Source organism: Penicillium hordei (assembly GCF_028827395.1).
Source record: "Penicillium hordei strain IBT 12815 chromosome Unknown utg000005l_segment0_segment0, whole genome shotgun sequence".
Taxonomy (NCBI): domain Eukaryota; kingdom Fungi; phylum Ascomycota; class Eurotiomycetes; order Eurotiales; family Aspergillaceae; genus Penicillium; species Penicillium hordei.
The window spans coordinates 3066956-3094740 of NW_026623146.1; the positions used below are offsets into that span (position 1 = coordinate 3066956).

Here is a 27785-nt window from a genome sequence, read left to right on the forward strand (position 1 = left end):
AAATAGAACCCTCTATACTTCAATGCACCTGGGTCTACTTCAATTCAACGTTTTACTAGTCATCTTCCGGCTTGATTTGTTATTTCTAGACGAGACCCACGGCGTGCTTCAACAATTTGGTTTGGCTTTTTCGGGATTCGCTCTCAATCACCTTTCAAGCTTGGAATGAGAGGTTGTAACCATGTGCAAGGAGGCTGGGATCCAGCCCAATACAAATATGCGACCTCAAAAAGCCTCCAGTTAATTCGGATTTCGGATTTGACTGGGTGGTTTTCTTTTAAAAATTAGATTAAACCCTTTTTATTATACCGTTATACGGTGGTTTCGAATTTAATATCAGCCCAGCCGGTATTTGGGACGATGTGTCCAATATTAAAATTGACATGCCTCGCATCGAAAGAGGAATGCTATTAATGGGATTATTCATAACAATACAATCCTTCGCATTGAATGACCAAGACCTCTCTCGGTGTGAGTCCAAGTCAACCTAGAATAATCTCACGCTACCGCGAAACAATTAGCATGCATCTTCAATCTGCACAGTGGAGCTTTTTGCTTGCAATTATATTGGCATGCTTGTTTGCTTTGGTCGAGTCTAAGGATTCCTCGGAGCATGAAAATCCAACCTTCACATTTGACGAGCTCTGGAACCTCGAGAAGAGCTTTTGGGATTCGTTTCTCTACCCTGCAAACCTTGAACAAACCCAAGGCAATGAATCGACTATTTTTGCATCAGATGTCAATATATCCCAGTATTTATGGTGTCTAGTTTCAAAGGTTTGACACAATACAGGTCCAAGGCCGTGTCGACATCACCCGCACCTTCGACGGCGACGAGCTAAACCGCGAATATATCTTCGGCCTATTCTCCGATCCAGATCATGTCAGTGTGGTCGGTATCCCCATCGCATATAACATTACTCAGTTTACCGCCAATGACAACATCGCATCCGCTACAACCGTTGTCACCTTCAACGCAACCACTTTTGGCATCCTAATCCCAGTGACAATCGACACATGGATCGAGTTCAACACCGACGGCAAGATTGCACAGTACGATGCCACGTTCCGCTGGTTCGAGTATCTACTGGATTTCCTGGTCGATGGAGTCGCAACAAAAATAAACGCGACTGAGCCCGACCAAGCCGTCGCTTATGTTGCTGATTTGCTTGCCACGACCATCTGTGATACACACGAAAAGCATTGCACGGGTTCGAACCAGCAATATACAGACACCCCAACTTGCTATGACTTTTTGACTAAGACTGTGCGATTTGGAAAGGCTTACGAGCTTGGTCGTAACACGTTGCTGTGTCGCGAGGTTCATGAGCATATGGTGCAGTACCGGCCCGACGTGCATTGTTCGCATATCGGTCCTGAGGGTGGTGGATACTGCGTTGATGACATGAATTACACGCAAACAGTGTTACAGAGGTACTTTAATGACTCTTGGATTGCGTTTGGATATGGCACGGATCAGAATATTTGGCTCGCCAACTGAAGGGGCATCACTTGGGATAAGGAACTGATCTTCAGCCCACATTTTTATGCATTTGTTGGTGTTGAAAGCATACTGGCCCATCTCCACAGACTTTGTGTGAATTAGAATTAGCTCTTTTGTTCTGCCGGTAATGCAGGTCAAAGTAATATCAGAAAGTCTTCTCCACAGACTTTGTCCGGTGAATTATCTCCAACGAACCCCGACAAACAGCCCTATTGCCCTTCAGTGGTCTGCACTAAGTCATGTTCTTCTGTCACATGGGAATTGAACCCAGAGTTTCCGGAAACATGTATAAAGGTCCATGGGAAATACCATATGTCATTAGAATCCTGCACCGACCAAATGTGGTCTCAAGATCACCTAGAGTGTGACGACGGCGAAGTTGAGCGATACAAGTTTTGCCACAGATCATAGGCAGGACTCACGGAAATCATATATTGGCATGCTGTTATCTATACATGTTGCGTGCTATGTCACATCCGACACCAGATGATTGGCGCTTGTATACCCCCTTGATTACAATCACCAAGCCTCCTAGTTCATCCTTAGTCTAGCGTGGCACTGCGCGGAGTTGTACCGAGTAAGGGGCTGTTTAGTGATCTTCAGTTCGGAGCTTTATGGGTGATATCATAGGACATACTTTGGCACAAGTCTCCGACGTCTACATCTTCATTTGGCGATGATCATACTGTACATTCCAATCCCTTTTCACTTCCGTCCCTAGCCGTTATTTATGCTACAATCCTCCGTCGCAGGCCGGGAGAGCTCTCTATTCCCCACGCAAAGCACGTCAGTTTCGACCTTTTAAAAACGTTGTTTTCTTTGCTCCTTCTACACAGGGGCTCAATATCATACCCCAGCACAACACATTCATCACAGTACTCTTATGAATTCACATATATGTTAGATCGGAAACATCAGATTCCTAGCCCGATTGCAAAATCAGCGATATGGTTACTCTTGAGCTACTTCCCATGTTTGAGGTAGATACACAAGTGCATAATATGCCGCTCGGCCGTTGAGGTTGCATGCCAGCCTTAATGTCTACGTACGGAAATTCCTTCAATCACCTGGATGATCTCCACCAAGAGTTCTCATCCCTTTCAACGCTCGGCCTCCTTGATGGAACAATGTGACCTTATTGCTTAATATAGATGCAGTTAAAATGGGCATATTCACCGTAGGACTTGCTTTTTGTCTTTAACGTCCCGTTTTAGTCTGCCCACCTGAATTCAACATCACCAATATGGACAGAAGACGCCCTTCTTGCAGTGACTCACTACCTCGCAGTGAAGCCCAGATACGCTTGTGCCCCGAAAAGTTCGATGAATCGTCCGCCGATGATGGACCGAAATTAGCACCCGTTGACGGCGGATTCCAGGCATGGATGTTTCTGGCAGCTTGTGTAATGATCGAGGCTTTGATATGGGGTGAGTCTGCTCGCGTGACTACAAGATGACAGTTTACTAACTATGAGCAGGATTTGCTTTTTCATTCGGAGTCTTCCAGAAATACTATCACGACCATGAAGCTTTCCAGGACTCTAGCATGGTAGCTGTCATTGGAACATGTGCCACAGTGAGAAGACCAACTTCGTTTCCGACGGTCTATTTCTTTCTAACATCATCCACAGGGAATTTCCTACTTGAGCTGCCCGCTGGTCATCATTGCTATGATCCTCCTTCCTCGATGGGGCCGCTGGTTCTCATCAGTAGGGCTGATCATAATGTGTCTTTCCCTGGCCGCGGGCTCATTTTCCACCAATGTCACTCACCTCGTGCTCTCCCAAGGAGTCGGCTTCGGAATTGGCGGCTGTATAGCATACAGTCCATCCATCCTGTACATGGATGAGTGGTTCGTCAACCGACGAGGACTCGCGTTCGGCATAACCTGGGCCGGATCAGGAGTATCCGGGATAATATTCCCGATTGGCCTCGAGAATCTATTGGGACGGTTCGGATTCGAAACGACTCTTAGGGTCATCTCCGTGATCGTATTCCTTCTCGCTGCGCCATTCATATACTTCCACAGACCACGCCTCCCGGTTAAAAGGATAGTCGACTATCAGCGTCTGAACTTCCGCTTCCTTACAACCCGGATATTTTGCTTCTACCAACTCGGCAATATAATAGAGGCGCTGGGGTTCTTCTTGCCCGGTATCTATTTACCGAGCTATGCCCGTAGCATTGGCGCTACAGATTTCCTCTCCTCGTTGACCGTCACGCTGTTAAATCTGGCGTCGGTTTTCGGCAGTGTTACCATGGGCCATCTGACAGATCGATACCATGCTATCACCTGCATTACCATCTCAACAGTCGGTAGTACACTGTCTGTATTTTTCCTCTGGGGATTCTCAACAAGCTTGCCCACGTTGCTTGTGTTTTCTGTCGCGTACGGATTATTCGCAGGGTGTTACTCCGCGACGTGGGCGGGAATGACTCACGAGGTCCGACGAGTCGATCCGTCTGCCGATGCAACTATCATATTCGGGGTTATTGCCTTTGGGCGTGGAGTTGGAAATGTCGTTAGCGGTCCATTAAGTGAGGCCATACTTGGTCCAGTGACGGAATCTGCGCTAGCAGGATATGGTACTGGATATGGACTTATCATCTTGTGTACGGGGCTTAGTTGCTTGTTGAGCGGAGTATGTATAGTCGCGCATTATATGAAATGTTTATAGGCGAGTGTCGTTGCACATTTATGCTGATGATTAACGTCTGCTTTTTTTGATGGGACAAAGGAGGATTAGGATCGCTACATAGGGTACTTTTACAAATTGATATACTTCACAGTCTACCAACTCTTCCTGTTTCCTTCGAGCATACTCCTACGTATGTCAGTGCCCATTAATTTTATGCACAATTTGAGTTAATAATATAAAAATTCATAAAAAATTGCAGACTTGCTGTAAAAATAAAGTTTGGATATTTCCATCAGCGATCCGTCAGCATCCGAGTGCGCGTAGATGTATCATTCTACTAGCTACCATCACCACTTCGATATTTCCATTCCAATATTCAACGACGATTAGTAGTAGTATATCATAAATCTAAGCTCCCTAGGAAGCAATATTGTAAGAATCTAATTACTATGCAACATTTGATAAAGTTTTCACATCCACGACGCCATGATCCAAGTCATCGGGGTACACCGGGACTCCCGACGATCCGGAACCCACTCAACAAGAATCTTGAATCTTCGAACCTTTAACCTCGACAGAGTTTTATATCAAGTTTACTCCCCTCAAGCTTGGACTCGTTAAGTGGTCGACGTCATTCCAACAGAACATGCCAATGTCGATTCCACGACACCCCACGCTCAAAGGTTTATAGTGTGGTCCATGACGCCAATGTGGAGGAGACTACCGGTTATTGAGAAAGTCTACTTAGTATAACGTACTCGAAGCCTACCGCATGCGTCGCTAGGATGATGATGACTCGTGATGACTCGGAAGATTGCGCAGTTCTATGGGTTTAAAAGGTATTTAACTACCTGTAGCCGTAGCAATTCTTCTGTATCTTCACAGAATATCCCTCGATTATCCTCCACGATACCTCTTCCGAGATAACTCCAAGAGCTATGCGTTTCAATATCGTCAGCCTCCTGCTGGCCGGAGTCACTGCCACCTCCGCCGCTACTACCACCTCTGCAGCAGGCTCAGCCTCAACCTGCTTGCCCTCATCTTCTGATGCCAAGGTCCTCCAATTCGCTCTGGGTGTCTCCAACTTCATCGGCGGTTTCTACAACACCACTGTGAACAGCACCTTCGGAAACTCCAACAACGCCACCATCCAGGCATACCAGAGGGTCCTCTTCGGCCTCGAGAAGGACAACACTCTATCCAGCGCCGCCATCGAGAAGGTCGGCGCCAAAGCCCCCGGCTTCTCCAAGCCTACCTGCGACTACACATACCCTGAGGTCAGCAGCACCCAAACTTGGGCACAGTGGGCCTACCGCTTCGAGGATACCGTCACCGGTGCCTTCATCGGTCTTGCCGGCTACTCCCAATCCCCCGAGGTCTCTTTCCTCTTGGCTCGTCTGGCTGCCGAGCACAGCGCCCACTCTGCCTTGATCGGTAGCCGCGTGAACTCGACCTACTTTGCCGCAAACTCTACTTCGCTTGTGGCAGCCTACGGCCCCGCTCAGATCTTGTCCTCTCGCAACCAGACTGGTAGCCTTGGTGAGTACCTCGGTGGATGCCTCACTGCCCCCACTAGCCCTTGCGGCGCCTGGAGGATTGGCCCCTTGGATGCTACTCCCTCCTCTTCCGGTGTGGCGAGCAGCACCGGCGTGTCTACTTATGCTGCCAAGAAGAACTAAGATGTTGATTGTTGAATGAAGAAACTTCACCCTCTGGTTTGAGGGAATGTTTCGGAATACACAATTGTGTATTAACTTCAGTCAATTCGAGGGGAGGAATATCGCTGTTAGATAGAGCAGGATTGGAATATATGAGATAATTAATGGATTAATTCGGAATATGTTATGATAATTCAATTTTCTATACATTAATTTCTATACATTTAATTATGATTGAATTATTAAAGGGACATTAGGAGGGTAGTACAATGAGTAAGCCCATTTATTCTCGAGCTAGACAGCCAATTTGATGTTGACGAGTATAAGAATGGCCCACGACCACAGATTTGAGATCTCCCTCTAATGACGTCATGCATATTGCTCCTTTAAACTTCATTTTATGCGATTGTTTTATAGTGCATTCATTTAAAGCACTTTTTTTTATTCCATCTTGTCTGGCAATAGTGAGCTGTAGACATATTTCCAATATCAAAATGGGTAAAGCAGGGAAGGTGCAAAGACCAAAGTCAAGGAAGGTGCGACTCTGCAAGCTCATTGTTGCCAAATTCACCCGAGGGGAATCTTCTCCTTTGTTCCTTTGTAAACCCACTGTGGCCTTGTCTATATGCCCTATACCGTATCCCCTATACCATGCCTTGATCATCTCTTTCCTCTCTTTCCTTCATGCTGCTCCTGCCTGGTTCATGATATTCTCCAACGTCTTCGTCGACACATCGTCGCCGGCAACTTGGAAGATAGACTTCTGAACCTTCGGACCATAGTCCCTTGGGAATCGCTTATCTGGCCCATAGGCTGTCTAGAGGGTCGAACCGTCTAAAGGCGTATGGGACTTCTATTGGCATCATTGCCCTAAATGGCCAACAGTAAGCATACCCTTCCTCCAAAAACAATCGGATCACGCTAATAGCGTACAGAGCCATCTAAAATCGAGTCAATCCCCTCCGCACAGAGCTTGTAGCTTTCGTGGCCGTGTAATACGCGACAGAGCCAGGTATGTTCTATCCATTAGCCCGGCTCATATTGGAAGCAACAAATCGCTAACTTGGGATTTATCAATAGAATCTGGAGCATATACCTGGGACCCGACAGGAAATTTCCCACCAAAGGGCCTGTGAAGGACACCTAAAATCCACATTATAGGAGTTGATCGTTAGTACATCTAAAACAATATATATCCGCGATGGCTCGATCTCGATGACGCGGCAAGAGCGAATATCGTCGGTGCATTCAAACCAAAGCCCCAAACTGCCGACTCTTATGCAAGAGCCCCTGGCTACCATTCTCGAAATAATATGCTCGCTTTTCCCACATGTTTCTTCTGATCCTTCGTATCTCGTCGGAATTTGAGGTACATAATGGTTAGCCAGTACGGCCATATCACTTCCCGTCAAGTTCGTTGCCGAGACACTTTGCGAAACCCCGGGCCATACAATCAACACGTGAAGATTGTCGATATTACTCCAGACCCTTCCTAATGTTGTTTACAGGATGGTGAACCTCTTCTCCGAGAAAGCCAAGAACTGACCGACCTCGAACATTCCACCCGTTGGGACTCCTCTGATCTCTAATCTCATTGTTGTGACGAATTTCGACCACATATGGTTCTAAACATATAACACTGAATCGATATCACTTGAGTCAACGAGGCTGAGAAATCCCTGGAGTCGGTTGGGCTCCGGTGATTGGACCATCGCGATACCCTCAAACCATGCTGCTGTTGCCTGGTCATTCATATTGTCCATTTTTGAGGGATACATGGCTGTACAACCGCCTCTTGGGTCTCTCTAAATAAATTAGAATTATCTAAAGGCTCAGAGTGGAGGCCAATTTAGAGTGTCAAGCCATCAAGCCTTGGAAGCTTGACGAGGACAGGACCCCACACAACAGGGCAAAGAAATGCTATGGGCTGCCTCTGCTTTTCGCCCCCAATAGCATAATACTACTGCTCTGCCGCAAACACGCCGACAAGTTGCCTTCCACCTGGGGATAGGCTCTGCGGTAAAAGATAGCCACCAAATGTTCAGCCTGCGTGCAACACACTACCGAAATGCTATTGCTCCTCTGCCGAGGTCGGTAAAAATGCAGTTCTATACGCATCACAAATACAAGAAACACTGGAACAAACCATGGCGAAATCGAAGGCGAAGACGATCTCAGTCAGCTATCATTCGTCATAGCGGACTTAGATGACACTTCGCCCAACAGACTGATCAAGTTTATGGAAATATGCGGTTACCACGCCGAGTGTTGGGGCACGGCAAAGGACGACCTTCACATCATTTCGCATTGTTCTTCGCGGACCACCCAACCTCATATATGAGAACTTTATTTCCCCTGTCGTACCTGGAAATTTCGACAGATTTCGGGAAACACCAAGATACCCAAGGAGTCTCATCCCTGAGTTGGGGACTACACGCGCACCGTATCGACGGGACGGATTCGATCCCCATGAAGCTGCAGACGGTTAGATGAAGGAGCAGGGGCAGTACGGTGATGGAGAAGAAATGGACAAGAGTAGTGCATCCCAGCCGGATGTCTTGATCGTTCGCTGACCCGGACAACAACGGAGCCTGCTCGCCAACTCCCACTTCTATGGAGTTCTGTTCTGCCCCCGTATATTGGACAACCTGCGCCGGGAAGCACCAATACAGCCCAGAGTCCAATACCTGCTATTTGCGAGGCTCTGAAAGCGGTCTGGGAGTTTTCGTTGGTGTTCCAGCGAGCATTACTGCTTGTAGTTTACAGACCGAGCTCCTTGTCTTGGATTGTGACTTGCTGCCTGTTCTCAGCTAAGTGGTGTGGCCTTGTTAGTCCTGCAACCCTGAAATTTGGTTGCTTTCACATTATGGGGCCACTCCAATACGATCAGTGATGTCATGTACATATGTATGCTTTGTTTTATAGGTATGCTTTGTATTGAATAGAACCCACGACCCTTTCCTATTTAACAGCCATACAAGAGAATACTTGGTTTACATGCAGATACAAGGAATCAAACCCCCGGGCTGATATTTACAACCCCGTAAAAGGCCCCTTCTCCTGAAGATTTTTAATCCGCCCAAGCAAGAACTCCAAATGCCTATAACCCGCACCGGGAGCGTACTGCGGGATCTCATGACCAGAATTATAAACCGAACTGAACGTAAGACCACGCTCAGTATGCGCCGTTCCAAGGATACCAGCACCGGAATCCGCATTCCAGGGGGTAGAAGTCTCCCCATTAGCCAGACGATCCAGAGCAGTCGTATACGGCACGAACAGGGGTTCGACAGGCGGTTTCTGGAATCCCTGCGCACCATTCCAAGTCATATTCTGAATCGTGGCGAGAGTTCCATTAGCGAAGAGCAAGTAATCAAGCCAGCCATGGCCGATGAGGACGTTATTTGTAGCCTCGATGACGCTGGGAAGCGGGCCGAGTGCGCTGGGGAGTGAAAGATCGCCTTTGGGGAAGAGATCCCCGCCGCAGACTGCGTAGTTTGTTGGTGGGACGTTGAGGGCTTTTTGGACGGCGGAGCTGTTGAAGTAGTTGTTTGGTCCTCCGGCTAGGGATGGGAACCCCATTTCGTCCCAGAGGAAGGGACAGAAGTCTGTTAGATGGTACATGTTGAAGCAGGGGTTGATGTAGGTTGCTGCTTTTACGATTTCGTCCCAGACGTCGCAGCCGGGGGTGTATACGTCTGGTGCTGTGGGGAAATGCTTTGGTGGGGGGTATGTTAGGGCTTCATTTAGGAATTTGGTGTAGCCGCATTTGTCGGCGCGGTGGTTGATCTCTTTCGTGAAGGTTTCGTTCAGGGCGAAGACGGAGGAATAGTGGTTTAGCGCTGCAACGGCCGGGGCTATCAGATTTAAGTTAGTACGGTGACTCTTTTTAATCGCGTAGAGCAATAACTGACCGTAGATCATAATGGAATCGTCGTTAATGGACGGGTCATTAATCTGGATACCCTTGAGGTTGAAATTCTTGGTATCGTTGCGCTTCAACATCCCATCTGCCAGATACGGAATGTATTGGCCAGCATAGCTCTCTCCGGTGATATAAATCTTGTAGCCTTCCATGCTGAAGGTTTCAATGAAGCGCTCCCAGAAGTCGTTGAATTGATCTGAGACTTCAAGTTCATTTGTGACATTGGCTGGTCCGGGAGAAAAGCCAGTGCTCGCAGGCTGGTCGATGTAGACCAGATTTGTCAATTTGGTCCATGAGTACGGGTTGCGCACAGGCTCGTACACGCCGGATTGCCACAGGAACGGACCGTTCTCTTGTAGAAGACCGTCAAGTGAGCTGCATCCGGGGCCTCCATTCAGCCAGATGGTAATCTTAGAGGATATTAGATGAAATTCTGCGACGGGTTGAAATTAACGTACCTCCTTTTCCGCAGCTGGGTTGGTAGATGGGAAGAACCAGAAGAACAAGCTCGATTTTCCATGTGGTGTATTCTCCAAAAGTCCGGCATAGCTCTCGCCGATGTCAAAAGGGACTTGCGGGAAGTGAGTTCCATTCACTTGGAATTCTAGCAGAGATGAATGGTAAGTTGACTATCTTGAGATTTTACAAATAACAAGGTTCCGCACTTACTTTGCGTCTTCTCGTTCAGATACTTATGCTCAGCCGGGGAAGCTGAGACCTCTCTTTTGCGCAGACTATCCGCAGGCTGTCTGAAAGACGAAGCCTTGCGGTGCGGGTTTTGCAACGCCGCGACCGCAGTCACCAAGGAAATAAGGGGTGCCAAAACCAACATTGTGGGATGATCCTCCTCGAGCTTGGAAAACCAAACTTGGAGTAGAAGAGCAGGAAGACCTAGTTTTATAATCCCATTGTCTTTCAATTGTCTTTCAACGAGTCGTGCTAGCCGGAGCGATCTGCGCTCCGGGCGGATACTAAGATATTAACGCACTACTAAGCTTTGCCAATAGAGACCGGGACAAGTTGGGGCGCGACCCACTATAAAGCAGGCATTGGTTGCTAGCAAGCGTGATCTGCAAGTGATTGCAACGTCGTCAGGAACAATCGGCATGACGAGTTGATTGTCCCCCTTTTTGCTCCGACGGAGTCCGCTATCTAACACATGATGCACTCGTAGCGTCGGGCGTCTGTCCGATTGAAGAGGTATCAGCACATGTGACTGCTATGTTTATTGAATAGGTGCGATCACGGTGGGGCAAGACCCTAATATCGAGGTGTTCTTCTTAGTGAATGCATTCCGTAGCGTCAAACGATCCGCGTTGTTAATCCTGGTGCCTGTACTTCGTACCTGCAGAAGGATCTTAGCTCGGATCAAATCAATATTATACCACCCGAGCGAGGTGCATCAAGACCTAGGTGATGGCGCCAGCAACGTTTGTTCCGATCGCATCAATAATGGGCACTGTAGATAGTTGGTCTTCAAGGGTCTCGCTCGGGTGATGACTGGAAATGAGTATGTGGAATTGAATCAACATAACGACTCTAGCGAGGAAATGTCGTGAAACGATGGCTACATGTACAAGGATCTTGCAGGGCTGAAAAGACTTGGTCCTGACAAAGAGGACTCAGGCAGCCATGCATCCAACTCATCACATGTGCGCCTGACTCAAGTTGTGCATATAACACAGGATATTCAAAGCAAGATCATAGCTGACTCTAAAAAGAAGAAGTTATGGGATGTAAAATCCACAAGCTGATTTCGCAGATGATCATCTTGCCCCTTTCTTTGGGGTCACGTGACTTCTACGATTGGTTCCAGGTCTACAACAGACAAGTTCTTCAACTCCTCAATGTCCTTGATATTTCTAGGTTCTACTATCAAGTAACCTTCTTGATGTATATTCTCTCATTCATACAAAAAGACTAACTTTCTCCCCGATGCCCAAGATATCCAACCCCGCACCTTTATCACACCGCATAAACCTCCCTCGTAATCCATGCAGCTATACGCCAACCCGTCTTCATGCCCAAAGCGTTCCCCACGCCCGACTTGCCTCATAGCCATCATGGTACATATCCGAAAGCGTCTTTCGGGCGGGCTTTCCAAAAACATATATATATCCAAGAATTGAATTCAATCTCGTGTGAAGAGTACTCTTTCAGCATTGCATTGCCAAGGATGAAATACGCGAGAAAAAAAAAGTTAGTATCAAAGTTTTCTAGATGCATATTATTGCATATTATTGCGGGGTGATGAGATTGGGATCAAAGTGGGTTTTCTTTTTCTCAATATATAAATGGAGTAAAGAAAATAGTCCGCGTGGAAAATATGATTACATATTAATCTCATGCTGAGGCTATGATGAGGTAGCGAATCCATTCCGCAGCTATTTTGGGGATCGGAACCCCAAGCTGTCAGTCATTATTGACGGTGTCTGGGGCTGGAATGGGGAACTCGTGATCTGCATCTCCATCTGCGAGGGGGCGGATACGGCGTGAGGCCGAGCGGCACTGTGTAACAGGTGACATTCCTCGATCGGCAGTGGGGGTGGATACGGTGATGTTTATGTTCTAGGGTTTATATTGTAGATAAATCTACGGTAAATGTTCCGTGTGAGACAAAAAGGAATAATAGATGGAGTTGGATCATATATATGCAAGTGCAAGGTGGAATCATTATATTAAAAACCAAAGTAGACCGAGCTTCGTTGACGACTGGTCACGTTGACCAGCATGAACACGAGGGAAAATTGGAAAGTGGCCTTGGCCTTTCATTTGTCAAAGTACGTACATGATTTATCGATATACAGGATCATCAATGAAAAACCTCTCAAATAATATAACCATAAACTCCCGAATACACATAGGGTAACACATGACCGTTTATCCCAAAATTAAAACCGAAGTCCAAACCCCGAATCCCAAAGAGTCCAGGCCATGCAGCCATCATCAATTCCGTAGTAATCATGAAGTAGTCTTTCGTCAGGGTCGTGAAGTAGTCGAAGTGGGAAGACACCCATTTACTGAGTGTTGCGTCTTTTTTTTCAGTCGCAGACTGATTTTCTTTCGTAGTTCAGAGAACGGGTTCACCGGGGGACGGTTGTAAAATGGATCGTTCTTGAAGTCCTCATCGGTGAATTTCTGGAACCGAGTTGGTAATGGTGACACAACAGTATTGGGAAAGAAAGACATACCGTGCCAGGAAGGCGCATGAAGTTACCAGCAAAGTCGTTCATCATGTTCGAGCCCTCTTCGTAAGAGTACTCCTGGCCGTCGCGATCCGTGGTTCCAGGAGGATAAAAGGCAACGCCATCGAGCGGCCGGTGACTGTTTAGGGCGTCGGCGATCTTGTGGTGGGGAGTCGCCCGGAGGGCCTCGGCATTTGACTCCTTGACAGCTTCCAGCGGGCTGGACTCAGCAAAGCGGTTTCGTTCAGGGCGGGCTGCGTCGTACGGGCCCTCGTGGTGATAGGAGAAATTGGTGGCATTGTCCAGTCTGTCGATGATATCGGGTTGCACAAGCTGTGAGTGCCGGGAGTACTTGTTGGTGCGGCGATGATGGGGAGCAGAGTGCTCGCGCTTGCGTCTCGGCTCCACCGGATGATGTTCGGGTATGCCGGAATACCAGATTGAAGGCGCGGAGTTCACAGACTCAGAACGCGACCGTCGAGAGTAGGAGGGCGCTGGTGAAATATAGCGCGCATATGGGTTGTTGCTGCCCATGCTTGTTCCCACGTTTTGGTGTCGATCTTGACTGAGTTGGTTGAAGGGATGGTGGGGATGGTGGGCTGATGCCATGGGAATGCAGTCAACTGCCATTTCGAGATTGTTTGATGGGTTCTTGTAAGATGAAAAGGTATCCAGGGTGAAAGGCGCGAGGCGCAAGGATTACCCGGTGATATAAGTAAGAAGTACTTTATTTAGAACAGCTGAGGCTGAGGAGTGATGCAGGGTAGCTCGTACAGCAACTGAAGATGTTGGTTGTGAGAACAGAAGAGAAAAATGGATGAAGATGGGTAGATGTAGATGGGAGAATAGCGAGTGCCTCGAGAAGAGCTTATATCAAAGGGAAGCCGCGGACGTGACGTGATGACTTGACTTTCCGACGCTTAATTGATCCTCGGGGCTACACATGGTCTAGTAGTCTCTAAAGTGGGCTTAGTCCTCCGTTAGCTTTTCAGTTACTACATGTACCAATCATCGCTTCGAATAAAAAAACATGTGGGTCAGCATGTTGGGCTTAGCTCGTGAGACTGCCGACTCCCGATGGGTAGACGGAGAGAACGGAGTATAGAGTTGGTGATATCATCCAATATTGTACACACTACTCAATTTCATCTACTTTCCCTATTACAAGCAAAAAGAATTGATCTAGATCAGAGATTCTCTAGTTATTCTTGAAAATAGATCCCATGATTCACCATGCATAAAGACTTAAAACCAATGCAAGGCCCATGTTGCATCCCACATCCGAGACTTCCACGCAGTCCACGTACTGATCGACTCCTATGACGACATCCCTACCTGAACTGCCCCTACATATATATTTCTTTCTGATTCTTTTTTTTTTTTTTTTTTTTCAAACGTCATCCTAGAAATCGAAGCAAGGGTCATTTCACTTGATAATCGAAAAAAGCCGCCGGCTATCTATTCCCGGAGGTCCCGGGCGATGACTCGTTCATGGATTAAGCTTATCCGCTAGGGGGAAATAGCGGCCGGTCTTAGTTTGGCATATACCCCTGGCCTGGTCTAGATCTACACTCTCCCTTGAGCCAATTTCAATTTTTCTTGAGGTGTCTTGTCTTTTCACCGCTTTTTCACTCGCTATTTAATAGTTTCTTCATTGTCCTACATACACACATACAATCTAGATCAGATGTCTCAAATCATAGCTACAAATGTACAGAATATAGCAAATTGAAACTTTTGATGAGCTTGAAATTCATTTTGTGGGGCAATGAATCAATACTATTTCTCATCACCCAACAGCAGTGCTCAACTCTAAGAGAAGAGTTTTCAATTTCATCTTTAATTGCAAGCAATTCTACGTAGTTCAAAATCGGCTTGTAACCAGATTGGCAAAAAGTGATTCTTACCGTATATTTGGACTTTGTGATTGTCAGTGGAATGCCTTTAATGGGGTTACAAGTCCAGATGAAACGTTCATCTTATAGCTTGAATTTTGGGCTGGTCCAAAGATTGCGCCCTCCCCCCCGCCCACCGGCCACCGGCCGTGGGGTGTCAGTAAAATATCCGATGTTACACTTCGAATTAAAAGGGAATGTCGTCCTACAAAAATATTGCTAATGATAAAACAATATAGTCGGTTCCTCTACGTCCCTTAGATCACACTCGCGGAAATACTCGATACAAGTGCCTATTTACTCACCACAAGCGATGGTATTAGGCAATCAGACCAAATGATTGAAAATGAGGAAAGTGGTCGTTCTTCTATCCATATTTTAACACTCAACAACCAAGGCAAGATGGCCTAGGGGGAGTGAGTAAGTGGATTGACGACCAGATTGTGGCGAGCAATATAGAAAGCAGACGTTACGGGCGCGGCCTCTAATTTTATACTTCAAATGTTCCTTCAATCTCAAGTTACAGAAAAAACTAAACTAGATTTTGATCTATCACAGTCATTCTCATTGATCCGGTCGTTACACGTGTTTATATGTTTTATGCTGTCCCACAGTCTATGTGTGTATCTTACTGAATATACTTCTTAGGCGTTGTACAGATAGACCGAGCTAATCATGGAGATATCATAATTCCGGTAGTCCGGACACTAGGATCTTTCCTATTAAGCATATCAAGCAGATACATACAGATAATTGAAGGCTCTGGTAGTAATGATTAGGCGTGCGGAAGTAATGATATTTGGGTCCCAGCGTTAACCGAATCAATATCTCTCGGGAGTTAAAATTACCACATACATACATATATGTGTAGTTGTTGTCATTGGTTTGAAGTATGTTTACTGCTGAGGAATTCCCGTAATCAGCAAGTTGTTGCCTGAAGAGAAGAGAACTTGAAGTCTATCACTATATCATCCCTGGAGGGGGGGGGGGGGGGGGGGTAGAGCCAATATTGGAATGGGAGAAATAAATCGCTCTTAGGCTAGTAGAGACAATCGAACAAACTGTTACTACTAGTTTTAGCGTGGAAGAGTAAACTATGTATATCTATAGCGAGTATAGTATTCCACTCCAACGATACATACATGTATCTTTCCACGACATGACCCGTAGTCCAGATCTTCTCTTTACACTTGAATCATCAAATAGCAGAACTAGTCAAAAAGGGTAGATGTCAAGTGTGTAACAGCATTTTCTTACCCACCACGACCCCATCCTCCGCCATCGCCCCAGCCACCACCCCGTCCGTTATAACTTGTTCCACTCCAGTCACCCCTGCCGGAGTGGCCACAACTATCAGCAGCGGAAGTTGCAGAAGGTTTCTCGTCACGGGCGACCAGCGGTGGATCTATGGAGTCCTGATTTGGTCAGAGATTGCTCAAATATTCGATATATTCCTCACTCTGTGGAACAGGTATGGCATTTACAGTACGGGCAATACTGAGGATAGGAAAAATATACTTGGACTTCATGTTTGAACTGACCTAATGTACAACTCACATGTGAAAATATGCTACGCATGGGCCCACTTCAAGTAAAGCTCATCGAATTAAGACTTAGCCGCGATAGCCGGATGATTGTCTTGCTTCTCAAGTCTAAAAATATCTACAAACTGTCCCCCTTCGAGGTGGTATTACTTCGGACCTCGACTTCCGATATATTCACGTAAAGATTCTGACCAAAATGCCAACGGAATGAAGCCTTAGGCTATAAACCAAGGTATTTGTTTTGTGAATTCCGATATAGCATGAGTTATATTGGGTTCAAGATTCATATATCTTGTCATCACAATGGTTCGAACAACAAAAGCTGGCATGGTGTTCTTTCATCCTTGGCAGAGGAGATACCTTGTAGTAGAAATAAATCCGTGATCATAAAATTATGTGTAGTATCTCCGTATTTTCAGTTTTTCTGTTGACCAATAATCGTCCCCTTGATATGCAAGATCCGGGTTTACGTCGCACAAACTGAGGATTCTAGAAGCCTTCGCTCCCAGCTTTCTTGCTCAGCAGATATTTAATTAGCTGTGGATTTTGTCTTGCATTGTGCTTGATAAGGAAGCTAAAGCCTCTCGAGGATGGAAGAAAATTACATCCTATGAGACTCGAAGTATTGAAGCGTTGGGGATTTGCTTCCAAGCATACTGCCTCGATTTGACAGTCGGTCGATGTGGCCGGAAAATCAAGTGTTTTATCCGCACAATTTAATGATCCAAGTTATATTCTTCCGGGGGAATATGCATCTCATCCTAGGGGCTGGTTTGCGGGGTTTTCGCTTCCAACGTGTCGGTGCGCCTACAGCAATTGCATCACATAGGAGCAATGTTTTGATTGAGGATTGAGGATTGTTAGCTTTTGTGGACTAGGGTGCATAAACTCACCATTATCGTAGTAGGAACCTGGGATTATGATCACATTCACGACTGTGCCAATGTAATAATTGGTGACCTTCTCTTGTGCACCGTCACTCGATAGTTGAGATATATAATTTTAGCACAAGTACAGTCCAACCAGTACACTACTCTAACTTTTTTGCCCTGCGACCTATTGACACGATATAAGCGAAGTGCCATCAAAACATAAATTTATAGATGAGATTGAAAACGATGATTGGCTCCCCACTTTAACTTGCCCCACATCAGAGAAACCAGACCTTCATCAACACAACAACTCCCCTGCCACATCGGATGAGATGCCTCTAGTACAATACCCTGATTCGGAATCCGACTCAGAATCTAAGTCTTCTCCCCCGCCAGCCAAGAAACCTCGCCACAACATCAATCCAGGGCCATCGCTGCCGCCTCTGCCAGCATCATTCCACAACCTCTATGCCTCGAGCACACGTGTGAGTGTGCAAGATGATCCCAGCCTTCATGGCGGCCGCACGCGCGTAATTCCCCATGTGGAAGGGAACTGGCCAACACATCTTTACCTCGAATGTGAGTGCTAGGCCTTGGTTTCGTGCAACTCGTACAAGGAGCTAATTTTGACAGGGTACCCGAGGAAAGACGAGCTATCGCTCCTTGCAGATGTCATCTCTCGATCTGGGAATGTGCCAGATGAGAAGACCCCCACGGTGCACAGTCTCCTCCATAGCGATCTTGATGCCCAACTACCACTTCATATAAGCCTGTCTCGGCCGGTGATTCTTCGCACCGAGCAGCGTGTCTTGTTCACTGAGGCGCTACGAAAGGCCATTCACGACTCGCATGTTTTATCGTATGTGACCAATTTGAAAAGTTATCAGTCATTGTCTAATGCTCGAACTAGATTTAACGTCCGACCGGATACTTTGTATTGGTCATCTAACTATGAAAAAACACGCTGGTTTCTTGTCTTGGGCGTGCAGAGACCAAGCCACGATGGTCTGAACCGCCTCTTGAAGCTATCAAATGACACTCTTGCTTGCTTTGGCCAGCCACCACTGTATGCAACCTCCTTGACACAAGGGAAGCAGACCGGCTTATCCCTTAGTGATAAGAGCAGCAGTCTGGGGGGCGAGGATTTCTCGGCGTGCTTCCATATTTCACTTGCTTGGAGTCTGTCAGAGCCCAGCCTAAAGGAACGTGAACGGGTTGCTGGGGTAGATCTGCGCGCTTTGCACGAAATACAGGTTGGATTCGATAGCGTCAAAGCAAAGATTGGGAACATTGTCAGCAGCATACCGTTAAGAAAAAAACTCATAAAATGAAATTTTCTTCCAGTAAATTGTACGTTGTCTCTTGTGGCCAGTTTGGCAAGAATATCCAAAACCTGAGGTTGACTACCTATTCAACTTGTTCAGCGCTTCAGATCCTCTCATAAATCGTCGAAAGCGAAACAAAACGCTGGTGGTTACCTCTTTGCCCCCTGCGGAGATCCATATGAGGTCATATAATTAGAACCCGGAACTAGCGACCCATTTCCGACCCGATCTACCCAACACTTGCAATTTAGGGCAGAGATGAAAGCACGACATTCTACAAGACCATTTAATAGGCTGGACTAATAAAAATAAGCTCATGAGCTTAAAGTTCCCCTAAAATCTGCACGTGGGCCGAAATATTCGCCTCTGATCTTTAACGGCTTTCGAGATTTTCATTCTCAGATTTCAACCGTAGAAAACAATCAGGTACGAACCTCTATAATAGGAGGCCGGCATCGGAGCGAAGTTTTCTTTTTCCCCAGTTTTGACCAGCAGATTTTCCCATTTGGATCCAGCGAACCAAGTCCTTTTCGGCTTTTCCATTACGTCCCGACGAGTTGATTCGTCGTCTCGGTCCGCTGGTCGGCGATCCACATCTGTTTCGGGTGGCGGATTCTTTATTCTTCAATTTACTGACTTGGTGGGTGCTTTTTTTTTCGTAGAAGGATTTTTAATACTATTTTCCTCTCGTTAAGATCTCTATCTCTTCTTAATTTGTTGTATCAAGCGATTCGCATTTGTTCTCCGCTTTTTCGTTCGATTCCCGACGTGATATTTACTTTCCCGGGTATACGTCGCTGGTTTTGATATATTCGCTATGAGCTCTTCACCTGCTGGTTTGGATTTCGATTCCAATGAGAAGAGTCACTATGTCAATTCAAATCCCGCCGACTTGCAGTCTGATCCCGAGAAGTCTGCTGAGGTTCCGAAAGTTAGACAGGATGCTTTTGGCGACGAGGAGTTCGCTGAAATCAAGTACAAAGTACTCAAGTGGTGGTATGTTTGCAATATCTCGAAATGTGCAATAGCTTTATGGCTAACTTATATCTTGTTTAGGCAATGTGGTCTGCGTATGTGATAACATACTATATCAAAATCTCAACCTCTAACATTCTATTAGTGATGGTCGCCGAAACGGTATCACTGGGTGTGCTCTCACTGCCCGCCGCTGTAGCAGGTCTGGGACTTCTTCCGTAAGCCTACCTTCTGACTCACAGTGCAAGAATTGAAGCTAATCATATCCCCAGCGCGATCCTCGTCTTAATCTTCCTAGGTTCACTAGCCACATACACCGGCTATGTGATCGGACAGATGAAATGGAAATATCCACACATCTCCACGATGGCAGATGCCGGTGAAGTGATAGGAGGAAAATGGGGACGAGAATTCATCGGTGCTGCACAGATCATCTTCTTCATCTTCATCATGGCCAGCCACCTGTTGACCTTCACCGTTGCCATGAACACCATCACAAACCACGGCACCTGCTCCATCGTCTTCGGCATCGTCGGCATGGTCATCTCCTTCATCTGTTCATTGCCTCGCACTCTAGAAAAGATGTCATGGTTATCCATAGTTTGTACGTTTCCATCTCCCTTCCTAGCCCACCCCCCTCTTCCCAAAAATCCACCAACTAACAACCCCCAGCATTCGCAAGCATCATGACATCAGTCATAATCGTCATGATCGCCGTCGGCATCACAAAACCCGGACATAATGTCGTCGCAGTCGTCAACACAGACCTCTTCCACGGCTTCTCGGCAGTCTGCAACATCGTCTTCGCCTTCTGCGGCCACGCAGCCTTCTTCGGCCTAATGGCCGAACTCAAGAACCCAAAAGACTTCACAAAATCCCTTCTTCTCCTGCAAGGCATCGACATGGGCCTGTACATCACCGCCGCACTGGTGATCTACCGGTACGCCGGCAGCGGTGTGACCTCTCCAGCACTAGGCTCCGCCTCACCGATGGTCGCAAAAGTCGCATACGGAATCTCCCTACCGACTATCATCATCGCCGGTGTCATCAACGGCCACGTCGCGTTCAAGTATGTGTATCTGCGAATCTTCCAGGGTACAGACCGCATGCACAAGCGCGATTGGATCGCCACAGGATCGTGGATCGGTATTGCTCTCTCGTTGTGGATCTTAGCGTGGATTATTTCCTCTGCGATTCCGGTGTTCAGTAATCTGCTCAGCTTGATTACCGCGCTGTTTGCTAGTTGGTTTACCTACGGCTTCAGTGGGGTCTTTTGGTTGTTCATGAATAAGGGTCTGTGGTTTTCCTCGCCGAGGAAGATTGCCCTTACCTGCGTGAACTTCTTTGCTATTGCTGTTGGGGCCGCGCTGTGTGGTCTTGGTCTTTGGGTTTCCGGGAAAGCTCTTCATGATAACCCCAGCAGTGCTAGCTTTTCTTGTGCCAATAATGCTTAGCTGCATGTGCGCGGGTTAGCTTGGCTTGTATAAAACTGTATCTGGGAAGGGTTCTCTGGCGTTCTGGTTTCGCATTTTGAGCATTTGTTTCGATATTTTGGATACCTTGTTTCTATCTCAAGTTGCTGCTTGGGTTGATTTTGCCCTGCATACTTAATTGTCCCTTGCATATACATACTACAGCGCTTCATGGAAATAGACGTGTACGAATATAATCATATGCTGAAAACTTGACTGCTAAACTTTGCGGTAGATCTTGGATATAATACCTAGTCTTCAATGGCCTCCCGGCAATCCCGGCAGCAGGTGGTTGATCTTCGGGTTGTTTGTGATTCTTTGGGATGTCGGCTAAGACTGGGCACACGTTGCATAAAAGCACGAGAGATGCTCGGTTTATCTTCTATGTTGGGAGTTGGTGGGAATATGTGTTCTCTGACAAGTGGTATAGAGATACCGGTCTGATTATTGAGGGTGGAGAGGTCCAGCATGGGATCTTTTCAGGTACGAAGTTCGCGTGAGTGGAGGCGAGAAACGGGAGGAGTGCCGAGGTGCTAGCTGTGACGAAAACCTAGTTTTCCCTGGGGTGGGTGGGTTACGGCTGCGAGCCTACTCGAACAACAATAATACATAGTGAAATGTGAATGGTAGCTCGGCTGAAATTTTATTTCAATCAATTTGGTCTTGATAATCTGATAGGCCGAAGATCGGGTATCATGCTCACAGCTAACAGTATGCTACTCCAAGGCACTACAAGCACATATGGCCCAGGTTGCTCACTTTGTGACGACGCCAACGGTTCTGATATCGATCTTCAACAAGTACGAAAGAGAGAGCCCGCGAAGCCAGATGATCGGACCTCGGATGCCACATATTCAACACTTGAAAATCGTTGCCCTTGATGGCCGTGAATGTATACCGGTAAATTGATCAACTGGCAAGGGCGGGCTAGTCGCATTTCTTCTGGGTAGAATGGTTGAGACGACGGAAATGCTTTGGTCAAAGATCCAGCGGATGCAGAGCCAGCAGAATTCATCTCATCATGTCGTTCGGGATATCCTGCGGTAGAAAGTGACTGCTGAGAGCGTCTTGTGGGAGTAGTGGCCGGGCGATCCTTTGTACGGATTGGAAAAGTGGCACGCTTGCATCAAAAGAAGCCGACGTGGACAGAACTGTTAAGCAGTTAGAATTGCAACTAAACATGTGTGCATGTGATTGAAAGGTATGAAGAAGCCCTCAGAGAGAAGATTAAGGTCGTCAATGCCTCACACATCCGCAGATGGTATGGCTTTCCGGCTAAGGATGATACGATGTATTCATCATAAACGGGCAAGGGTACAGTGGAATAGAATTTAGATAACTTACCGCTTTGTCCGTTCTGTGGAGAGGGTAAATTTCGGCTGTCCATTGGATCAGAAACAGGGGCTTCTGACCAGGTACTCAATCTGGAGATGGCGGAATTGACTCGAACATTATATTATGCATGTCAGGTAGATTAGATCAGTCATCGTAGGAGATAATTCTGCGACCTTGGTAAGGCATTTGTGACATCGGTGGCCTGGCCTTTTGTGTTTGATCAGAGTCGTCCCCGTAGTCTAGCAGACTCGAAGGCTTATCCTCTGGAGTGTGTCTCTTAGACCCCTTCCGTGACTGTGATTGCGACCGCTTCTGATCTCCGCCTTGCAACTGAGACTCAGCGTCTAGAGGCCGCTTTTCCGATGCAGAGTCCGGTTTACCCCCTGATCCATCATCTGGAGATGACTGCATCCGAGCTTGGTACTGCGCCTCATCATCCTTGAGCTGCCTCTCTCGCAGCAGGGCATGGATTTCACTGTGTCTGAAAATCCGAATCTGCTCATCTGTGAGTGTGCGTTTCACTCCGTCTGCGTAGTATCCGAGATCCTCGGCTGTGGTCTGGTCATTTTCTTGGGGAAACACGGTCAGCTGTTGACCCAGGAAGTGCTTAAATTGGAAGGCTTGGAGGTCATCCTATATAAGATGGAGAAGTTAGAAACATATTGATTACTGATGATGGAGAAACTCACCAGAGTTACATTTGGGACCTGCATGGTGGCCCGGTGTTGATGGAGGAAGTTGGGAGGTGTCGCGGGAACGCGCGATCAGGCGGGTAATATTACCGTAAATACCGATATTAAGTACCTACTTCTCACCTGTTCACCTGTTTTTATTTTTCCATTGGATACACGTAACTTTCTATGTATATCAACCCCCAGTCCTCTTACCTCTCTTCATCAACCATAACCCCATTGTATAACAAAAGAATCCTTTCAACAACATGATATCCCCCAAATCAGACATTTTTGCAAGTGTACCACGTATCCTTTGTCGTGCTGTGAAGGTAGAATCTGATTTGCAACAAGTTCCTTAAATCTACTCTCTTGAAGATCATAGGGTAGTTTGACCGTTTTATGTACAGAAGCACCCTCATGGAAGGGTTTGTTATCGACAACAAGCTTAATAGTAGTCTGACAAAATCCTACTCAATGAACAAAGCTAATTTCAATAAGTCGATTTTGCTCTTGAGCTTGGACAACGCCGTCGGGAAAGAACGGTCCTTAGGGAGATTCTGAGCGACACTTGCCCGTGCCATGTCGATATCTTGAATTGCTACCTCCAAGGTGCAGGAAATTGCGAAGAGCTCAAAGTTACATCACGGCGTGACGGACAGTCCGCCAAGTGTAAGGAAGTTCTAAGGATGAAATTGCGACATCAAAGATGTGAAGGTCACAACGAGACCGAGGCCCAGAATCTCGGAATCCGAACCTTCATGCTGCGAGAACTCTTAGGCGTGATATTTGTCCGCAATTCTCTGTGTAGCTTCTCATACTTCATGCGACGTGCGCTCGTGATTCGGGGGCATTGCGATGGGTCAAGACTCCGGATAATGGACATCGCATGCCGAATCGCTTTGTATCCGGTTAAATGTCTGTTTCAACCAGTGATAAGGGTGCGGATCGAAAAGAAGGTGGAAAGGGATGACGATGAAACACTCACGGCTTTTGAATTAGCTAGATTCACTTTTGTTCGGGACAATTTTCTGTCTCTGTCGAGATTTTTGGTTTTCTAGATCCCATTCATACCGAGTTTGATCATGGGTATTCAGTGATTCACTTTCATCGCCAGGGCAATGCTCAACTTCCGCTCTTCCTAGGTCTACCCACATGGCCACATCACGACGTAGTTTCGCGAAGGGAAAGTGGGATATAAGGAAAATACAATATAAGAAAAGTGAATATAAGCGAGTGTAAGGTATGTACAAAACTGGAATATACTAAAAACAAGATATGAAGGAAAAGAGAGGGAAGATTCCAGTTAAGGAGAAGGAAGGTATTTATATACTTACATACACATAGGTAGTGCGGGGTGTTTGATAAAGGCTGCGAAAGATTATATAGTAATCAAACGTAGTTGGAGTGGACAACCTGATATAGTACCTAAGAGGTATCCTACCAGTCAACATGGTTGTTTTCTTCACCTCTCTCAAGTTTTCCTTCCCACCTCTGAGTCAATATTAGGCAACTTCTTATTTTTCTTTCATCTTATCCTACTCCTATTGCTTTCAACAAGTCATTTTTACGGCAGTCCTCTGAGCCCTAACACTGTGACATCCGCCACGCGTCAAACTCCAGCCTCTCCCACTCTTTCGAGCTCGCCATTCAAAATCCATATAAGGGTAAACTCGAAAAAGTCAGCTCTTCCTGCCTTGAAGTCCGCCATAGAAATGGCAGTATAGCGAGGAGAAATCACTAAAACCTGCTGAAGGGTAGGGATCGCTCTCCTACCTGGAATCTCAAAGACAGGCTACACCAAAAGGTCATGTCCAAACACCGCATTAAAAAGTCAACCTCTTCATCTTCTATGCTAGGCCTAAAGATAGAACGACGGGAAGGCGGAATATCCTTCCGTGTTTTACCAAAAGAGCTAAGCAGACCAAATACTGTCCTATTTAGGTAAACCACTTAGCTCGAGGAAATCTTCAACACAGTCCAGAAGGAAACTCCACATAGTTCCTATATATACTCAATATTTAAACCATAGTGGAATAAACCCAATTGTTTCCGTACTTAAGCCTGTGTCTACTAACAGGCCTCCTTCCTTGTCGATGTCCTTGTCTAGCCATGCTTTAAATCAATCCCTACTTTGCCGGCGAAGTTGGAGAAGTCGGAGGGAGATATCGATCTTAACGCAGGCCCACACTCTCTTCATAGAAGCTTTCCCGCCACAACAGAAGACTAGGTGGTCCTAGTCTCAAAGCAGAGATATTCGATATGGCGGGAATGTCACGAATTCATGAACCAACATACAAGCTCGTAATAGTACCCAGACCAAACCAATACAATCCTGACTTGTGTTGGGAATACATCGTACAAGCCCTGTCACTGCTAGTATAGCGAAGGATCATCTCGGCGGCTATGCAGATGCAGCATTTCCGAGTAGTCGTATGCGAGTTCACGCATCCTTGACACCAAAGCGCATACAACATATGTACTAGTAATACCGAATTCAAGATAATAATATCTATGTATTCAATGGTATCAGATTGACCATGAACTAACTAATGTATGTGTACAAAAATAATAAAAATACGAACCTCAGTCAGATGAATCCCATCACCAACCCAACACCAACGCCAGCAGACTTTCAGTCCAGAAATAAAAAAGAGAAAAAGCAACCCGCAGAAACACCATGCTAGTAAAAATGCTATCATACAAAAAAAGAACCAACCAACCACCATTTTTCATGCACCATGCACCATTGTAGAACCAACCACATCCAATCAACCCCCCAAACTCCGTCTCTTAATTCTCCTCCTCTTTCGTTGCGACTGCTGAATAGAATCCTCGTTCAGAATCTCCGGCGGCAACTCGAATTCCTGTTCCGCCTGTTCAGGAACTGGGTATCCGAATGCGAGCGTCGAGCGGGACCCGCCGCGGCGGATACCTTTTGTTGCGGCGATGGCTGCTTCACGGACGTGTCGTTGCCGGAAGAAGGAAGTGAAGGGGCCGGTTCGTGGGGCTGGGTTCCAGAAGTGGGAGAGGGAGGCTTGTTGGAGGCGTGGGGCGGGTTTTTGGGTTTTGGTTGGTGTTGGGGCTGGGGGTTGAGGTTTTGTGGGTGTTGAGTTGGGTTTTTTGCGTTTGGGAGTGGGTGTTGGTGTTGGTTCAGGGTCTTTGCTGTTGGTGTTGGTAGTAATAGTGGCGTTGGTAGTGTTGGTGTTGGGGGCCGGTTTGGAGCTAGACTTGCGAGCAGCAGGGGCTGTCTTGCGCAGTTTAGCAGCGCCGGCTGAGCGAGCTTCCTGATGGAGCTGACGTGCAGCTAAGGCATCGATGTCGCTTGGGTCGGGATCTGGCTCTGCGTCTACGTCTGATGTGCTGTGTATATCAGTCCCCGGTGCCGGGGAGCTACCCACGTCGTCGGCGGGGCGGGATCGTTTGTGCGCGGGCTGTCGGGGCTGGGCATTAGGTGCTGCCTCGGTTCCTGGTACCGGGTGAGCTTTTTCTTTTTCCAGTTTTCGTCGACGCTCTTCGTCTTTCCATGCTTGGAACTTGTTGACCAGAGCGACTAGCTCTTGGATTAAGATATCGCGCTTCGGCTCATAGAGCTTCTTCTCGCTTTCGTGGACTCCCGTCAGACCCATCATACGTAGCCAGTCATGGCCACGTAGCTCGTCCAGGAGGCGCTCCAGGACTTGCTGTTCGTGTTGGGCGCGGTTGCGCTCGATATTGCGGAGTTGTTTCTCTTGTCTTTCGAACTTGCGATGCGCGCGGAAGTAGGTTTCTTCACTCAGTGGGTCGATTGTAGATGCTTTTGATGCGGGTTTGGGCAGGGTGATCTTCTCACAGTCGTAGAGCTTGAGTAGCGGGTTACCAAAGGGTGTGGGGTCAGGGTTTGAGCAGAAAGGTAGTGGTCGCGATAGATCGTCCACGAGAGTGATGGTTGTCTTGGCGGCGAGGAATTCTGTGTAGTATCCAACGTCAGCGATGCGCTCCATCCACTCCCAGGATGTCAAATGACTTACCAGGTTCAGGGATTTCCAGACTGATAATCTGTTCATAGTTGTGGAAATACTGCGCAAGCTCGCTCTTGCACCGTGAGCCGGTATCAGTTGAACGCAACGACCGTCTCCCCGACCGTGTGTCTACCAATGCAGGTTGCTCGTTAAGCGCTTTGGTCTTGTCCTCTCGCATCTGAGTCGCGTCTTCCACAGCACCCTCTTTCTTGATCGCGTTCTTGTCGACGTCGGCCAGCGATCGATTCTCGTTGCGACGAGTCGTGCGGGTCACAGGCGAAGCGGGTTTGACATTCGAGTCCACGTTCGCTGGAGTAGCGGTGCGCTGCTTCGCGACCGAGGGCGCTGGAGAGATCGTATCCAATGGATCTGGCGACTCATGCGCGCCGCGCAGTAGATCCGCGCCGGAGGGGGTTCCTTGGTCACGCCGAACGCGTGGGGTCTTGAGGATGCCATTTCCGTTTGTACGTGGCGCCGGAGTCGCCAATCGTCCAATGGAGGAGGCAACTGTATCCACGGACGAGAAGGAGTCGCGGCGAGTGCGATTGGAGGTGCGCGGTCGTGAGGGTTTCAAGGAGTTGGGACGGGATCTCGAGGTAGGATCTTTAGTGTCGAGGCAATCGGGGGAGCTCTTGCGGTCGCCCTTTTCGATGCGCGGTTTCTTCGGCGGTGCTTGACTGTCGGCAGGTTCTTCGGGTGCCCGTCGCAGAGAGCGGAGGGAAGACCGCGACAGGAGGGCCATTGTTGGGAGATCAGTTCATTGTGTGGTGGATTGGGAGGAATTC

General features: G+C 47.2%; 11 protein-coding genes across 11 annotated transcripts; 5 read left to right on the plus strand and 6 right to left on the minus strand.

Moving 5' to 3' along the window:
• Nucleotides 1-383: 383 nt before the first annotated feature.
• N7537_010082 (uncharacterized protein) lies at nucleotides 384-1501 on the plus strand (the record flags this gene model as incomplete). The annotated part of the gene is made up of 3 exons (XM_056901136.1): nucleotides 384-469; nucleotides 492-738; nucleotides 794-1501. The coding sequence occupies 3 exons, from the start codon at nucleotides 384-386 to the stop codon at nucleotides 1499-1501; spliced, it is 1041 nt and encodes a 346-aa protein (XP_056749804.1).
• Nucleotides 1502-2747: 1246 nt separating this feature from the next.
• Nucleotides 2748-4208, plus strand: N7537_010083 (uncharacterized protein; the record flags this gene model as incomplete). The annotated part of the gene is made up of 4 exons (XM_056901137.1): nucleotides 2748-2931; nucleotides 2982-3079; nucleotides 3135-4145; nucleotides 4182-4208. The coding sequence occupies 4 exons, from the start codon at nucleotides 2748-2750 to the stop codon at nucleotides 4206-4208; spliced, it is 1320 nt and encodes a 439-aa protein (XP_056749805.1).
• Nucleotides 4209-5080: 872 nt separating this feature from the next.
• N7537_010084 (uncharacterized protein) lies at nucleotides 5081-5821 on the plus strand (the record flags this gene model as incomplete). Its single annotated transcript, XM_056901138.1, has 1 exon — nucleotides 5081-5821. One exon carries the CDS (start codon nucleotides 5081-5083, stop codon nucleotides 5819-5821), a length of 741 nt encoding a protein of 246 aa, XP_056749806.1.
• Nucleotides 5822-7302: 1481 nt separating this feature from the next.
• Nucleotides 7303-7563, minus strand: N7537_010085 (uncharacterized protein; the record flags this gene model as incomplete). Its single annotated transcript, XM_056901139.1, is given in 2 exon segments — nucleotides 7303-7425; nucleotides 7441-7563. 2 exon segments carry the CDS (start codon nucleotides 7561-7563, stop codon nucleotides 7303-7305), a joined length of 246 nt encoding a protein of 81 aa, XP_056749807.1.
• Nucleotides 7564-8833: 1270 nt separating this feature from the next.
• cpdS (uncharacterized protein) lies at nucleotides 8834-10557 on the minus strand (the record flags this gene model as incomplete). The annotated part of the gene is made up of 4 exons (XM_056901140.1): nucleotides 8834-9657; nucleotides 9715-10135; nucleotides 10184-10329; nucleotides 10395-10557. 4 exons carry the CDS (start codon nucleotides 10555-10557, stop codon nucleotides 8834-8836), a joined length of 1554 nt encoding a protein of 517 aa, XP_056749808.1.
• A 2189-nt stretch (nucleotides 10558-12746) lies between these two features.
• Nucleotides 12747-13540, minus strand: N7537_010087 (uncharacterized protein; the record flags this gene model as incomplete). The annotated part of the gene is made up of 2 exons (XM_056901141.1): nucleotides 12747-12863; nucleotides 12917-13540. Coding segments are annotated over 2 exons (741 nt in total), but the record flags the coding sequence as incomplete, so codon positions are not given.
• A 2518-nt stretch (nucleotides 13541-16058) lies between these two features.
• Nucleotides 16059-16334, minus strand: N7537_010088 (uncharacterized protein; the record flags this gene model as incomplete). Its single annotated transcript, XM_056901142.1, has 2 exons — nucleotides 16059-16220; nucleotides 16290-16334. 2 exons carry the CDS (start codon nucleotides 16332-16334, stop codon nucleotides 16059-16061), a joined length of 207 nt encoding a protein of 68 aa, XP_056749810.1.
• Nucleotides 16335-17553: 1219 nt separating this feature from the next.
• Nucleotides 17554-18552, plus strand: N7537_010089 (HVSL domain-containing protein; the record flags this gene model as incomplete). The annotated part of the gene is made up of 3 exons (XM_056901143.1): nucleotides 17554-17800; nucleotides 17855-18080; nucleotides 18132-18552. 3 exons carry the CDS (start codon nucleotides 17554-17556, stop codon nucleotides 18550-18552), a joined length of 894 nt encoding a protein of 297 aa, XP_056749811.1.
• An 811-nt stretch (nucleotides 18553-19363) lies between these two features.
• On the plus strand, nucleotides 19364-20975 carry N7537_010090 (neutral amino acid permease; the record flags this gene model as incomplete). Its single annotated transcript, XM_056901144.1, has 5 exons — nucleotides 19364-19542; nucleotides 19603-19616; nucleotides 19667-19739; nucleotides 19794-20125; nucleotides 20194-20975. The coding sequence occupies 5 exons, from the start codon at nucleotides 19364-19366 to the stop codon at nucleotides 20973-20975; spliced, it is 1380 nt and encodes a 459-aa protein (XP_056749812.1).
• Nucleotides 20976-22472: 1497 nt separating this feature from the next.
• N7537_010091 (DUF3807 domain-containing protein) lies at nucleotides 22473-23041 on the minus strand (the record flags this gene model as incomplete). The annotated part of the gene is made up of 2 exons (XM_056901145.1): nucleotides 22473-22961; nucleotides 23018-23041. 2 exons carry the CDS (start codon nucleotides 23039-23041, stop codon nucleotides 22473-22475), a joined length of 513 nt encoding a protein of 170 aa, XP_056749813.1.
• A 2729-nt stretch (nucleotides 23042-25770) lies between these two features.
• Nucleotides 25771-27742, minus strand: N7537_010092 (acetyltransferase SAS4-like domain-containing protein; the record flags this gene model as incomplete). The annotated part of the gene is made up of 2 exons (XM_056901146.1): nucleotides 25771-26948; nucleotides 27010-27742. 2 exons carry the CDS (start codon nucleotides 27740-27742, stop codon nucleotides 25771-25773), a joined length of 1911 nt encoding a protein of 636 aa, XP_056749814.1.
• Between the last annotated feature and the right edge of the window lie 43 nt (nucleotides 27743-27785).